Source organism: Macaca nemestrina, chromosome 17, assembly GCF_043159975.1.
Source record: "Macaca nemestrina isolate mMacNem1 chromosome 17, mMacNem.hap1, whole genome shotgun sequence".
In the NCBI taxonomy this organism is placed as follows: Eukaryota; Metazoa; Chordata; class Mammalia; order Primates; family Cercopithecidae; genus Macaca; species Macaca nemestrina.
Window position 1 is genome coordinate 89627604 of NC_092141.1, and position 15985 is coordinate 89643588.

Genomic DNA, 15985 nt, shown 5'->3' on the forward strand with positions numbered 1-15985 from the left:
ACCATTTCTAATTTCAAAGTAGCCCTTTTGCCATTATGTATTTTCTCAGTCAAAAATGAGTTGTTTAAGGCTACACAACTAATGAGTGACAGAGTCCCTGAAAGCCACAGAGAATTTGCACTTCATTTAGTAGGCAGCACTCAGTTAATAAGTCAATTAACAAATGTTTATTAAGTGTCTACTAAATACAAGGTACAAAGAGCTACAAAGATTCTCTGAGCGGTGAGTGCTGGACAGGGCTTTCAGTGCGAACTTTTCATTGAAGGAAAGGATAGCACACATAGGAAACCACACCTAACCCAAGTGTATCCTAAACAGATCATGCCTATGGACTCCAGCTTGAGGAACAACATGACCAGTGGCCCAGAGGCCTAATCTTGTCACCTATGGGTCTCCTCCCCCAGCCCCACTGCTGGGTCTCCACTTTCGACAGCTTTCCATCTACATGGAGCACACAGCCGTCACTGTGGGCTTCTGAGGGGAGGGGGTCGGCCAGCGCCCATCTTCAGGGTGGACCGAGAAGAGAAAGACTAGGTCAGTGGTGGCCCTGGCCGTGCCTGGGGCACCACCCTCTTTGGAGTCATTGGGTCAGATTCAGGAATCCAGCTGGGAGGTGGGATGGTCTCAGTAGCGTCATGAAGTGCTGCGGATTGGGTGAACTCGTTAGCAGTGGATGGTGGAGCACCAGCTCTTTGGAAGGTGAAATGGATAGGACGGGTAATCAAACTGGGTGCATAGGAAGAAGATGGAGAGGTTTAAAAAGAAAAAACTGCACCCCTTCAGGCTGGCTGAATGCCAGCACTGTCAGTAACCTTTGGCCAAGTCATCTGACTGCTTTAGCTTCAGCTTACCCTTCTGTCCCATGAGGTGGGTTGGACCAAGTTCCTTTCAGTGCAGAGTTCTAAGTGTCTTGAAATTCAGGGGGGTTATGCTGAAAATCTTGCAAATAGGAAAATTTGTAAAGAGCTAAACATTTTATACAAATACGAATTACCGTCTCCTTTTCCATCCACCTACCCATCCACATCATTCATCAAGTTACCCACACACTCACTCGCTGCTAAAGTTTCATTAGTTCTTTCCCAGGTTCCCCTTCAATTGAAACTCAAAAGGAATTAGAGACACAACTACAATTTTAAATTTATGATCTGTCCACCTCACCCCACATCAGACTGATACTATTGTCAGCAATATCCATGGGGGAATGTAATTTTAGTTTATTTACATTATACTTAATCAAATGCTAAATGCATTGTTTTATTTGACCTCATTCTTTCCTGTCTTTTCCTCTGCTTCTCATTTCAGCTCTCCTATCCAGTGTCCTATTCTTGGGAGAGAACCATGCAATTAACTAACCACAGAGATTCCCAGTGGATAGGAGGTTATAGCTCCATGTAGCTGGTCACAGCCTGGTGAGCAGCCGGCAGTGGCTTCACCCCTCCTGGGTGGGCAGGTGTCCTGACCTGAGTCAGGGCAGGGAGAGTGAGGCCCCTGCCAGGCTGCCTTTACTAACGAGGGCCCCCGTGTCTCTGCAGGATGTTGTGAGGGATGCAGGGAAGTGCCACAGTGTCTGCCTCCTGTCAACACTGGGGAGAGGGTGGGGTGGGAGAAGGGCCTGGACTTTCCAAGGGGTGAAATCCAAGGAGGGGGTACTCCTTGAATGGGAACTCCCTCCCTTCTCCCTCTGTCCATGGTTCACTGGAGAGCATGCATAGCGTGAGCCACCGCTGACCGTCGTGATGCATGGATAGGTCTTTTATCTCTGTACAGAGGAGACCATTTCTGTTTTCTTACCATAGATGACAGCTGCGGGCTGCGACCATGCTGGCTGCCGCAGTTAAGTATGGGTGACTGAACTCAATGCCTTCCAGCCAGCCCTCTGCGCTCAGTGCCTTCCGGCCAGCCCTGTGCGCTCAGTGCCTTCCGGCCAGCCCCGTGCACTTGCTTTGCTCCTCCATGCATGTGGCAAGGCCTGCTCTTTGGTATCTGTTTCTTAAAGCTATTTTTTGCTTTCCTTTGCTTTGTTTATGCACTTCGTGGCCCCAATTTTTTATTTTTCAGATCCCAATCCATTCCTAACTTGTGGGTCTGATCACAGCACAGTTGATTTGGATCACTGTGATTTTTTTTGAGACCTTAGAACCTTGTTCCTGAGAGAAATGAAGACCAGTATGTAATTTCTGAAGTCACGGATTACGGATTATAACAAATTTACCACAATTCTTCCAGAGAAGTTAAATATTACCTGATTTTTACCAAGCTTTTTTCAGCCAGAGGTGTCCATTGAATTAGAACCATTGAATTAGACTTTCCAGAAGGTTAGGGCCTGGCATCTCTGTTTTGAAAAGCCCTTGATGACATTGACCTATCTATGGGCGAAGGCCCTTTCCAGTTGTAGAATCTTATTAATGTCATGATATTTATTTATTATTATTATTTTTAATTTTTTTTTTATCAGAGCAGCATACATATAGCTAAAAAAGAAAAAAATTAAATAGTGCCAAAAACTATACAGGTGCCTCTCAGTGATACTGCGGGTTTGGTTCTAGACGACTGCAGTAAGCGAGTCACGTGAATGTTTTGCTGTCAGTACATATAAAAGTTACCTTTACACTGTACTGTAGTCTGTGAAGTGTGCCATAGCGTTGTGTCCAAAAGAACATACACACTTTCATTTAAAAACTGCTGAAAAAGGCCGGGCGCGGTGGCTCAAGCCTGTAATCCCAGCACTTTGGGAGGCCGAGGTGGGCGGATCACAAGGTCAGGAGATCGAGACCATCCTGGCTAACACGGTGAAACCCCGTCTCTATTAAAAATACAAAAAACTAGCCGGGGGAGGTGGTGGGCGCCTGTAGTCCCAGCTACTCGGGAGGCTGAGGCAGGAGAATCGCGTAAACCCAGGAGGCGGAGCTTGCAGTGAGCCGAGATCCGGCCACTGCACTCCAGCCTGGGCGACAGAGCGAGACTCCGTCTCAAAAAAAAAAAAAAAAACTGCTGAAAAACGTTAATGATCACTTGAGCCTTAGCGAGTCATAATCTTTTAGCATTTAATTGGCTGACAGAAGGTCCTGCCTCATGTGGATGGCTGCCAACTGATGGGCGGGTGGTTGCTGAAGGTAGGGGTGACTACGAGAATTTCTTAAGACACTAACAAAATTTGCTGCATTGATTGGCTCTTGCTTTCACGCAGCATTTCTCTGTAGCATTCTCTGGTGCTGTTTGATGGCATTTTACCCCCAACTGAGAGACCTGGAGTAGCTGGCAGATGTTTTCTGGAAAATGAATGACATGAGCCTGTCACGTTAAGGAAAGCAACTGACCGTGTTTGTTTCCACTGACAACATTTGAGATTTCAAATAAAAAAAAATAAAATTTGGAAACCTTATACCTACCACTATGAGCCTGGCAACTTCTTTGTTGTTGTGGTGGTGGTGGTGGTTTTTGAGACGGAGTCTCACCCTGTCAGGCTGGAGTACGGTGATGCGATCTCGGCTCACTGCAACCTCTGCCTCCCGGGTTCAAGCGATTCTCCTGTCTCAGCCTCCTGAGTTGCTGGGTTTACAGGTGCCCATTGCCACGCCTGGCTAATTTTTGTATTTTTAGAAGAGACGGAGTTTCACCGTGTTGGTCAGGCTGGTCTCGAACTCCTGACCTCAGGTGATCCACCCACCCTGGCTTCTCAAAGTGCTGGGATTACGGGGTGAGCCACCACACCTGGCTGAGCCTGGCAACTTCTTAGTACTTAAGACATTTCTGATGAGATCATGATAATGTTAATGAGTGTGGATTTTTAAAAAAAAATTGGAGAATGAAATATATAAGATCTGTATAGTTCAGTGAGCCAATATTTTCCAAATGGTCAATGCATGATGGTACAAAATAATCTATGGGTAAAAAATCCACTCAAGGTGCAGCAAAGAGCAGTTAATTTTAATGTGATAGCATACAAAAAGTTCGTTGATGTGGTTTCAGATTGTACATCTCATAATCTGAAGGAAATTACCACTTGATAATTTTTGGTGTAGTATCAAACAAAAAGAGTCATGATTATGTAAAATAGCATTTTAAGATACTCTTCTGTTTTCTAATGATAGATATGTGTGTGAGGTAGGGGTTTCCACGTGTGCAGTCACTGAAACCATGAATTGCCACAGGCGAATGCAAAAATGGATGAGAGTCACCCATCCTTGACCAAACCACATATTCCAGAAATTCGCAAAAATATACAAAAGTGCTGCTGTTCTCACTAAACTTTTTTGGAAAAAATAGTTATTTTTATAATAAATATGTTAAAATATAATGAGTTTGTTATTGTTTTTAAAATGAAGAAAGAAATATTTTAAAAATCTTATCTGAATTTCATGTAGAGTAGATATTGATAGATACAACAACATAAATCAAAGCTCTTTGGGGTTTTCAATAATTTTAGAGTGCAAAGGGGTCCTGAGACCAAACAAGTTTGAGAACTGTTGATTTAGAGGTAATTGCTCTGGAGCCCACTCCTGAAATAAACGGGTAAATCCTGGACATGAATGTATGTTTGTGAAACAGATTTTTTTTTGTGGGAAAACTGAGTGTGGATGAAAATTAATTAAAAAATGTCACTTCTTTGTCTTTTTCTCTTCTCCTTTTCCTGTACCAATGAGAGCCATAGTTTGAACAGGAGGAAGCATATGCTGTCACTGCAGAGCTGCCTTCTCATAGAAAGCCTGAGTGGGAGCCTGAGAATAAAACAGTGCAAGTGCGGGAAAGCTGCAGGTGCCGAAATACAAATGAATGTGGGTAGAAGAACAGCAGTCACTTGCCCGTGATGTTGAAACACTGGCTTTCACGGCGTGTCAGCTTGTTTGAGCACCTTAGCTGTTCTGTAAATCTGGTTAACACTGATCAACCTTACGCGTTGTGTGGCTTTTAGTCCAAGGTGACTTTGAAGTGCGTTATAGAAGGAGAAACTGTGGAAGAGAGGCCTAGCAGAGGAGGAAACGCAGACATAAAGAATTTCTCTTTTCCATTGCTTCCTCAGATCCTCTGTCGATGGGTCCTCAGAAAGCTCTGGAAACCATCGGTGCAAATTTACAGAAGCAGTACGAGAACTGGCAGCCAAGGGTAAGCGTGCTTCACTTTCCTTCTTACAGGGAAACTCCAGTTCCTTGGTTTCCAACACTCTTTGGATCCAAGTGAGAATTCCATGCACACCTTGCCCTTGTGCGGCATGGCGCCTGCGCACTGTGTTTCGTGTGCCTGTGTTTTGCCTGCTGGCTGTTGGTGGCTGTATTGTCTTGACGACGTACACATTATTGTGAGTCTTGCATTGGACAGTCCAACTTATTTTGCTTAAGTTTGTTCCAGATTTTTAGAAAAGAAAAAGTATTCTTGCTGCTCTTAACCATGGTTTTAATTTTTCTCAGGAAATGTATTTTCAATAATTTTTCTTTAACCTCAACTAGTTAATGCTATTCCTCGTGTCTTCAGTTTTCAAATAGTTGCGCAAAAAGCACCCAACATTCAAAAGATGACACCTATTATACACTTTGTCTTTGATTCAAAAGATAAGGTTCTTTTTAGGGAGCCAGTTACCAATTAGTGTGTGGGTTTTTTTTGCTTGTATCTTACAGTTTTCTTTTTTTCCTTTTTTTTTTTTTTAAAGAAAAGTGGCATAGAATATAACTGTGTCAAATTGCCTTTAAGATCTTATTTGTAATCCACCCAAAGACCTTTAGCCTTTCTTATTAACTGGTTTGGAGATTTAATAAATTTAATTAAAAAACTAGGAATCTGGGCGCTTATGGAGGTGCCCTGTATTCAGCTTTGTGTGATGGGGACTCGAGTTACCTAAAGGAACATAATGAAGAACGCAGGTTGAGAAGGTGCCTTACCTGCGCGTCTCCTGCGAGTTTTACTCTCCCCTTTTTGATGTAAGCCTCATGGAAACACATGATTTATGGAACCTTTTGAGCACTTATTTGGTTGGAATTTTGATTTGTGGATCATTTATCCACATAATCTGGGATTTAGGGATTCCTTTTGCATTATTTACATTCTTAGAGTAAGAGAATAGCCAAAAATGATTTTTTTCCTGCCTTTAAAAATGCCCTTAGGTCGTTTCTGCTGTTGCTTCCAGTCGTGAGCTAACTGTTAGGAAGCATCTCTGTGTCTTAGGGTGTACCTTTATGCTTTGCATTGCCGACTTGTCAAGTCAGTAACAGCAGACTTTTGTTCTTTAGAAGGCAGTGTCTTCATGGGTTTTTTACTGATGCCTAATGGCTTTACTTTTTCCTCTCTGAAATTCGTTGCCTCTTGGTGGTTTATGTAAACATGCCATAGGCTTTTTCTTGAGAGCGCAGTGCGTTTGGGGATGAGATGAGGACTGGAGAGAGATTTGGATGGCGGAGTCCTGTAAAAATGTAGTCGAGATGCCTTGTGTTTTCTGTAGAAAATAGCTTCTTTGAAGACTTTGAAGGTACCCTAGGGTCTCAGCATGGTGAGATGGGCGCTTACAGGAGTGTGAGGCAGAGTGGCAGTATTGGAAGACATGGCCGTGTCGGTATATGGCGTGTCGTTAACCACCACCATGGGAATTCAGAGGAATACCTTTCCGGCTACTTCTGCCCATCTCCTGGGTTTGGCTTTGTACCTTTGCACTTTACTAGGTACATTTGTTTAAAAAAGAATGTAACCCAATGAATTCAGATCTACCAATTGTGTTCTTTCTAGAACGAGTCTCTGCCATTATAACTAGTTTCTTCTTTTCCAAGAATTATTAGATAAGGAAATATAGCCTTTCAGAATATGTGTGTTTAATATTTCAAGATATTGTATGTGTATTCCATTTGCTATAATTTACAATTTTTTTTTGAGTGCTAAGAGTTGATTTACTGCTAGCTTTATTATTAGTTTTGCTTGGTAGGTACCAGCTCGTTGATGCTAGCTGACAGGAAATGGAATCTGCTAAAGTGGCATCTGTTATTTTTAATCTAAATTTCTGTCTAGGAGCAGATCTCTCCATGGCATTGAGAAGAGGCATCATGAGGTAGGAAAGGCCACCTTTCCATGTGGGTCAGTGATGACAGCCAGAAAGATGACAGTGCAGACTCAGTGCGGGATGGAGGATTCCCTTTCTGTGACAGTGGCACAGTTTTACTCGGACGGCGAGCACAGGTGCAAAGGGGTGCAGTCCTCTGGATGATCTGTAGTCTGGGAAAATTTGTTAAAGTTGGCCACATTTCAAGAATGGATGTGCAAAATAATTTTCTGAGTAAGAGATTGTTTGAAGGGCTGGTGCGATGGAGAATGTGTCAAGATTACAGGATGCTTCGGAAAAGGTACCAGCGCAGGCGGGATCCCATCTGGGCTGGTTTATGAAGTGGAATCTGGAATAAAGTATCCGCCGCAGCCTAGAAAGAAGCCGTTCATGCACACAGAGTGGGATCTTTTGTCTGCATTCAGGAAGCAAAACCACAACAATGGATACCTAATATTTGCTTTTCGAATGCCAACACTATTGCATTCATTTTTAAGTACAATAAAAATGTTTTAAAATTTCCTGTTACTAACCATGGGTGGGCCTCATCTATTTTAGAAATTAGCCTAAGGTGTCGGATGTCACAGGATACCTCTGACCGGCTCTCTGGTGTGAGCGTGGGGCTGTGCCATATGCACTGGGTAATAATAGCACCTGCCCCGGTGTGCGTGGTACACTTCTCCTCACGGCTTTCCGTGGGTTACAGGACAGAGGGAGGGAGGCCTGGCATAGATAGCACGGCTCTCAGTGTGGGGCAGACCTCATGCTGCCTTCTAGAGTTTGCACAGAACAGGAGGCACTTAGCAAGCTCAGATGTTTGTGTGCAAGGGGCCTGGTTCCTGACTGTAAATCAGGGTCCTTTGAAACATTGCGAGGCTAAACACGCACCGCTTGATTGCACTCTACAGGGCTCTCGAGTTTCTGCAGTAATAAAAAGAGGCTGATGTGCCATCTGCAGTAAAACAATGGGGGCGTTATTAAATTTCCCAGGCCTTCGATGGAAAGACCCATATATCTGGTTTTCTCTTTCTCGGTGTCCTTTATTGCAAGAGTGGAAAACCTTGGGTCATTTAATGAAAATGAGGTTATTTTCATTAAAGTTTGCCGGAGTCGTTGCCTCCACGCTGTCATGGATGGGAGCAGAGTAGGAAATGCCTGTTTCCTCGAAGGTAGCGTCCATCCAGGAGGTGCAGAAAGCCGAACCGCCGTCAGTGGCACCAGAGTGGTGCCTGGAAGCCTCTAATGATTTCCTTGCCGATGCTGGGACGCTTGGACTTATTCTTCTTCATTTTTCTAGCTTTTGATATAGGTGATTCCAGTTCAAAAGGAATTGAGAGAAACCATGGTGATTATATTTTTTTCTGAAGGCTGCCAGCCACTATCTGGCCTGTATTTCCTTGCTTAGGCCCATTGAGCCCTTTTCTAAATAATTTATCAGTTTGCCACTGATGAAATGTTTCTTCTGATTAAATTTAAGGCTTTGCCTTATTACCTCGTAGGTGCATAAATTTGTGTTCTGCCAGAGATTGGAGGAAAAATGCCGACCGTTGTTTCAGTGGAAAATTCTGCAGTAAAACCTCACTCATTCCATCATAAGTCTCAAATGAAAGTTTTATTGGGAGTTGGGAGTAAGAGATTATTATAAAGCTGGGAGCATACAGTGAAGAATTTATCTTTTAAGAGAATTTTTCTAACAGATTGGGGCTTCTGGCAGTTTAGTACAGGATGGAAGTTAGGAGCTGGAGCCTGTGGAAAAAGGCAAACAGGAGGGACCTCGGTCTCTGTGTCCTTCTTTCCCCAGAGAGAGTGGACAACACCAGGAGCAGAGGCCACACCTCTTCACTTGGGGTGAGCTTTAATTCTTCCGGTGCCTTAAAAATAAGTTTCTTTGGGAATATGTATCATTTACTAAGGAAGATGAAATAGCGTGGTGGTGCCTCCACTGACCGAGTCCGTCCGTCGGGCAGGGGTGTCTAGAGGAGGCGGCGGAAGGTGTTCCTCAGTCACGGAGCCATGTTGTTGTAGGAACTCGTTCTCCTCTTGTCCAGGTCTGCAAGTAGTGAAGGCAGCAAGTCCCGTGTGGCAGCCGTGGGGCTTCCAGGGAGCTGAGCGGTCAGGTTGAGTCAGTTTCCATGTGGCCAACAGTTCTTAGTTATCCACGCACAGCCCTGGTTTGTGGATTACAGTGAACAGGTTTTGAATGCCATCTTCCCTTCAGTTCAGCGTGCTTCTCAGATGTGTCACAGTTAATTTGTGGTTAAGGGATGAAAGTTGGTTTTACCGTTAGATAAACATTTTTTTTATAGTGCCTAACCGCAAGCAGAGTATGTTCAAGGAGAGAACAAAACAGCTCCCAAGACCTGGTTCATTAGCCCAGTAGAAATTGTTATCGCATTTTAATGTAAATGACAATCATCCTTTCCGTGGTATTGATAATAGAGTTGTTTGTATGCTTTTATGAGATGCTTTGAATGAACCGAAGCTGATGACTATACCTCCTGTTGGGAGGAGAGGGTTCGGGGAGCAAGGGGGTTGTGAAGGCCAGTGGTGGACAGTTTTGGTTCTACTTTGGACACTTAACAGGTGTGTCTTTTGGATTTTAGGCACAAGTGTTACTTGTAGAACTGCATGTTTATGTGTAATGCCGTGTTGTATAGGGGTTTGTAGTGAGGATAATTGGAATCCAGATGTCTTCTCCTTGTCCCTGAATGGGGTTGCTGCTTGACCTGTCTGCCTCACGGGGAGTGTCGTGTGGCCATGTGTGACAAACTGTGAAACCCTTGGTACTGAGTGCTCCCGCTGCTCAGGTGGCTGTGTTGGCTTTGGGGAGCGCTACCCGGATGGCTTCTAAGATCCACGTGTCTTCTTTTCCCTGGGATGATGAGACAGGCCTCTGCTTTGTGGGCAAAGCAACTGGTATCAGCACAAGTCACTCGCTTGCCGGTGCCCCCCACCCCCAAATGTTTTGGGATGAATTTTATAGATGGATGCTGATATTGGCTTGGCTGTGTCCCCACCCAGATCTTATCTTGAACTGTAACTCCCACAATTCCCACATGCCGTAGGAGGAACCTGGTGGGAGGTAACTGAATCATGGGGCCAGGTCTTTCCTGTGCTGTTGTCCGTAGTGAATAAGTCTCATGTCCCTGCACGAGCTCTGTCTCGCCTGCCACCATCCATGTAAGATGTGAGTTGCGCCTCCTTGCCTTCCGCCATGATTGTGAGGCCTGCCCAGCTGTGTGGAACTCTAGGTCTATTAAACCTCTTTCTTTTGTAAATTGCCCAGTCTTGGGTATGTCTTTATCAGCAGCGTGAAAATGGGCTAATACAGATGCAGTGAAGACCCATAAATAAGTGAGTTCTACCTTTTCTTAGGATTTTCAGGGTCAGATGTGGATAATGGGGGAAGCAGCAGCTAAGTTGCCCTAGAACTGTATCCCACATCTGGAGGTGCTCCAAAGCTATTTGTGGAACAGCCCAAGGTGGACTGTTACTCGCAGTGACTCCTGCTTAGGGCATTCACGTTGCGACATTAGTTCCAAATTGACAGTCCAGTTCGGCTGGTGAAAATAGCCCTATAATTACGATTGGCAGCATCCCCTGGCATGCTACCCTGATGCCATTACCATTCCATCATCCATCCCTGTCTTGCTGTCTGCCCTGCCGCCAGCCCTCCCTCCTCCTGCCCACACTCACCTGACTTCCCTCTCTGTGGGTCCTAAGGTTGGGCTTCATCCACCTTGAGTTTCTGTGACAAGCTGCCAATGAGGACTCATGGGCAAAGGCAGAACTGTGGGTGGATGGCTCACAGCTTGCATAATTCAGTACCTGGTGTGAAGCACTTTGCCTGTGTACTCGTTACAGTTGCACGATGGTACAGACCATATCTTCTGGTTGTCTTGGGGTTAACTGTTGTGTTTTGACAGTTTCACTTAACTGCTTACTGCCCAGAAAGTTAAGAACTGTTCTATGACCAACATTTTACTTATATTTTTGCCTTGGCCTCAGCAGTGCTCTCCCACTTCGTCTTCCCCTCCCTTCTAGCGCTTCTCGCCTGACAGCTTTTACACGTGCGTGCCGTGTTCAGTGAGAATTCTGATTCATGCTCTTCAGCCAGAAGCCTTCGTAGTCAGCTCTGCCCACGCACTTCCTGCCTTGCCCTGTCCCCAGAGGCCATGGTATTGGAAGCAGCTTCTGGAAGCGAGCTTAGATTATGCAGAGCAGTTTATTCCGGACTCTTTAGACCAATTGTACCAGAGTGTAAAGGTGTTGCCACCCACTGCCATCCCTCCAAGTACCTTAGTGACGTGACCTATAAATTCTTTTAGGCACACCAAACACATTACAGAAAGAAGAATGAGAGAAAGGCATCATTCTGCAGCCGCCCGGAGGATGGCAGCCAGTTGTGACTAGACCCCTCAGGGTTTCAGTCCATTGGAGCTGGTCCCGGAGGGGCCCTTGCTGGCCAGCCCTGTGTTGGACTCTTGCTCTCTGAGACCACAGAGGGGATTCATTGGAGAGCCCATTTGGGATTGAAGAGCACGCGTGTTGACTAGAGTGGGTTGCAGCATGGGCCGCAGCCTGTTTAATCACGGCCCAGGGAGGATCGGTGGAGTCCGCCTCCTCTCCTCTGCCTCGTAGGTCCACAGACTCGTGCTGGGCTCGCCGCTCCTTCCCTTCCTGGGTGGGCGCACCCCTCTCACTGGCAGGGAAGCTCCCTGGAAAATGTGGTCTCCTCTCTCCCAGTGCACTGAGGGGTGGGGTGGAGAGAGCTTAACTGTGGAAAGAATGCGAACTGGTTTAGTTCTGGCTTTGCCACTTCTTAGAAATGTAACTTTGGACAAGTTACTATTTACTTGTTACTTTTACAAGTTACTTTTTACAAGTTACTATTTACAAGTTACTTTTAAGATTTGTACATGCAAATGAGAATTAATGGAGAGAATAAAAGTATTTAAAGCATTTGCACCAGGGAGGCCATGGTGGTTGGTCATCAGATCCTTACTTCCTGTCCCTTATCCCTTCCTCTCCCTCATGGTTGAGGTGGTGGAGGCCACTCCCAGAAAATTCTGCCCGGAGTCTTGCTGCCTTAAGCCCCTCCCCATCCTGCCTTGTCTCTGGTTTTATCCTCTTGCTAGGATCTCCTCTTCCTGACTCTCCTCTATTAATTGACCTACTTGAAGTGTAATATTTTTAGAGAGAAATAGGGGCTTAGCTCTGTCCTTAACAGGCCTCTTAAGGATATTATCTCTCATCATCATGTTCCCTTTAACAAGGGAGTTGTCTGTGTGTGTGACAAATTGCAAATGAGGGCCCCCCACCGTCAGGCTGGGACTAAAACCGTAGCTCAGCTGTCGTGGTTTCACAGATCTCACGTGCCATGTGTGTTTCCTGAGTTAACTTGGGGACCGTGATACAGAGCGATGTGGAGATGGCTTTGAAGGACAGGCAGGTGCCGGGCGAGGGATGGAAGTGCTGCTTTGAAGTCAGAAAGTGGAAGATGTGATGATGTGTTAAAGAATGGAAAGCTAAATTTGGAGGTGACGATGAGGAACCCACCGTATGCTCACCATATGCAACTAGGAAGAGTTGTAAAATCCCGCTCCAGCCAAATTGGAAAGTGCTGATCAAGGGGGAAACGATCAATAACAGATTGGAGGGGGACGGCCACTTCAAAGTGTCTGCGGTACTTGATTTCATTTTGCAGGGGAACCATATGTCACAGTGGTGTTCTTGAATTTGGGGTGTTCACGGAGGTTTCTGGACAGCTCCCTCCCAAATGTCCACAATTTACTTGTTGGTGTGACACATAATGGAGATTTTTTAAAAATGGACATAGAAAGCACGTAACGTCAAGTTCACCGTTTTAAAATGTACAACTCGGCTGGGCACAGTGGCTTGCACCTGTAATCCCAGCACTTTGGGAGGCCGAGGTGGGCAGATCGCCTGAGGTCAGGCGTTGGAGACCAGCCTGGCCAACGTGGTGAAACCTTGTCTCTACTAAAAATATTTTTAAAATGTGCCGGGTGTGGTGGTGGGCGCCTGAAATCCCAGCTACTTGGGGGGCTGAGGTAAGAGAACTGCTTGAACCCAGGAAGTGGAGGTTGCAGTGAGCCACGATCGCGCCACTGCACTCCAGCCTGGGCGACAGAGTGAGACTCCATCTAAAAAAAAAAAAAAAAAAATACAACTCAATTGGTTTTTAACATCTTTGCAATCTTGTGCAACTGTCATAACTGCCTAGTACCAGGACACTTTCCTTACCCCAAAAGGAAACCGAAAATGCATCGGCAGTCACTGTTTATCTCCCCTCCCCGCAGTCTGCCTTTTGTCTCTGGAGATGCCTGTTCTAGGTTCTCCACACAAACGGAGCCGTACAGTATGTGGCCTTGTGCGTCTGGGCTCTTCACTTAGCATCTTGAATGTTTTTAAGATTCATCCATGTTATTGCATGTATCAGTAATTTAATACTTTTTGTGTGTGCATGTGTAGAGATAGGGTCTTGCTTTGTTGCTCAGGCTGGTCTTGAACCCCTGGCTTCAAGTGATCGTCCTGCCTCAGCCTCAACTCTTTTTATAGCTGAAAAACCATTGTATGGATATCCTACATTTCTATTTTATGCGTTCATCGGTTGATGGACACTTGCGTGGTTTCCAGCTTTTGGCTGTTTGAATAATGCTGCTATGAATATGTACGTACTCGTGTTTGTGTACGCCTCTGCCCAGGGGTGGGATTGCTGGGTCATACGGTGACGCTGTGTTTTACCTCCCTGAGGCACTCCCCATCTATTTTCCACAGTGGCTGTACTGTTTCTCCACGTCTACTAGCGGTGTCTGAGGGCTCCAGTCTCTCCACATCCTCCCAACATCTGCGACTTCCTGTTTCTTTCATTGTTGTTATTGTGATCGGTGGCATCTCATGTGGTTTTGGTTTGCATTTCCCTGATGATTAATGACGTTGCCCTTCTTTTCATGTGCTCATTGGCCATTTGGAGGAAAGTCTGTTCAAGTCCTTTGTCCATTTATTACTTGGGTGTTTGTCTTTATTGTTGAGTTCTAAGAGTTCAAAATGGAGACTTTTCAGTTGAATAAGGTATAATTTCTGTTGTGAGGACTTGTTTCCTTTCCAAATAATATGTGTGGTGTCTTCTAAGAGCCTCATGATAACATTTAATTCTTAAAAGAGCCTTTGTCTTGATAATTTGTTTCATAAAACTGTTAAGAGGTTCGGCCAGGCACTGTGGCTCGTGCCTGTGGGAGGCCAAGACAGGAGGATCCTTTGAGCTCAGGAGCTGGAGACCAGCCTGGGCAACATAGTGAGACCTTGTCTCTCATTGGAAAAGGAAAAGAGGTTCTATGACTATTGACTATACTGATCATAGATATAGTATATAATTTAATACCAATCCCTTAAGATTCCTGTGTGTTTTCGTTAGGAGTCTTTTGGTTTTCTGAGAGCTGTGGTCTCTCCACCTGGAGTGTATGTTGGGAGAAAGCTCCTGTCGGGGTGCGTGCAGGTAGAGTGGCTGAGGAGCTGGACCTCTGTGAAGTCTGGTTGCGGGTTGGAGGCTCATGGTGGACCGGGAGCTCGGCAGGAGGGGGTGCGTGTCCACGCCAGTGTCCGGTCTCTACCGTGCTGCAGCCCTGTGGGTCTCTGCTCCCCACTCGGCAGCTACCCTGCAGGACGTTCCTACGCCTCCCTGTGCGTGAGGACTGGGTGCTTCCTTTCTGATGTAATCATCTTTGGTGGGACTCTGTCTGCTTGGGCCCAGGGGTCCCCACAGGAGCCAGCTGGGCTCACATGCTAGTGATCCCTGGTCCTAAACCACCTCCTGACCTTTCCTCTGTTGCTTCAGCTTCCGCTCTCTGCCCACTGCATTGTGTCACTGGATTTTCAACATTAAATTTCCCCCACAAGAGTGTTTGACGCTTCACTGGATGACCAGGCTGTATGGCCCGTGTTAAAAGACAGACAAGTGCCACCCAGGGACAAGGGAGTGTGTGGTTCAAAGTCCCTGAGAACAGATGCCAGATGCCAGGCTCAGGTGGTACCATTTACTTCCAGCAAGAGGAGAGAGAGGGTGCGCCAGATCCAGTGCCCTGTGATGTGGCCCCTAGGCCAGGGGGTCATACCCTCATTTTGGACTACAGTATTAGGAGACTCCCCCACGCTGTGGTGTCTGAAACACAGAAAACTGGGGGCATGCCTGAGGGCCATTGGTGCAGGTGCTAAGGCACAACAGAGGAGCCATGGAGGCAGAAATCCGGAAAGACCCCTCCCAGGTGAGGGCTGCACGGGCTGTGGTGAGGGCGCTCCCCTCGGTGGGCTCCCGGCCCAGCGCGTGGAAGACTGAGTGCAGTCCACTGCCTTCCCAACCTAGAGCCGATCAGCTCTGCTTAGCTTCATGCTTAGCTTCATGCAGTCCCCCGGGTAACTGGCCCGTCTGCGGGTTGGTTCTGAGGGAGTGAGGCTGTCCTCTGTAATCACCTGTGATTGGAGGGCTGGGTGGCAGGATTTAAAGCGCATGGCAGAACGGGGAGGATTACTCACGGCTTGTATAAGGAAGGGTCTCTTCTAAAGGGCTGCATGTATGACAGGCTCCTTAATCAACACGCTGCTTACCCCAGACTGGAACATGCCCTGAGGTCAAGTCATCTTTGTGTAGAATTTTTAGTTACAAGTTTTGTTTTTATAAACAAAAATCTTAGCTAAATTCCAACAAAATTCAAGAAGAAAGCACAGATAATCAGGGAGAAATAACTCAAGAGTTGAGGAAATCGAGAGTCATAAAAGAGTGCTTTGCAAAACTTTGCAGATAAATTGGAAAACTTGTATGCGATCCATACTTTTCTAGGAAAATATAAATGACCATAATTGACCTCAGAAAAGATAGTAAAGAAAAATAAATGGATAGGCATAGAAGAAAGAGAAAGTTACCAAAACATTCCTTTTCTAATCCTTCTC

At 45.8% G+C, this 15985-nt stretch overlaps 1 protein-coding gene across 4 annotated transcripts in view; it reads left to right on the top strand.

The window, feature by feature from the left end:
- Positions 1 to 15985, top strand: part of LOC105469284 (regulatory associated protein of MTOR complex 1) — a 413056-nt gene that overhangs the window by 90228 nt on the left and 306843 nt on the right. For all 4 annotated transcript variants that reach the window (XM_011720145.3, XM_071081792.1, XM_011720144.3 and 1 more), the window contains exon 3: positions 5024 to 5106. In XM_011720145.3, the coding sequence (XP_011718447.2) occupies positions 5024 to 5106 (83 nt within the window). The remainder of the gene's footprint in view (positions 1 to 5023; positions 5107 to 15985) is intronic.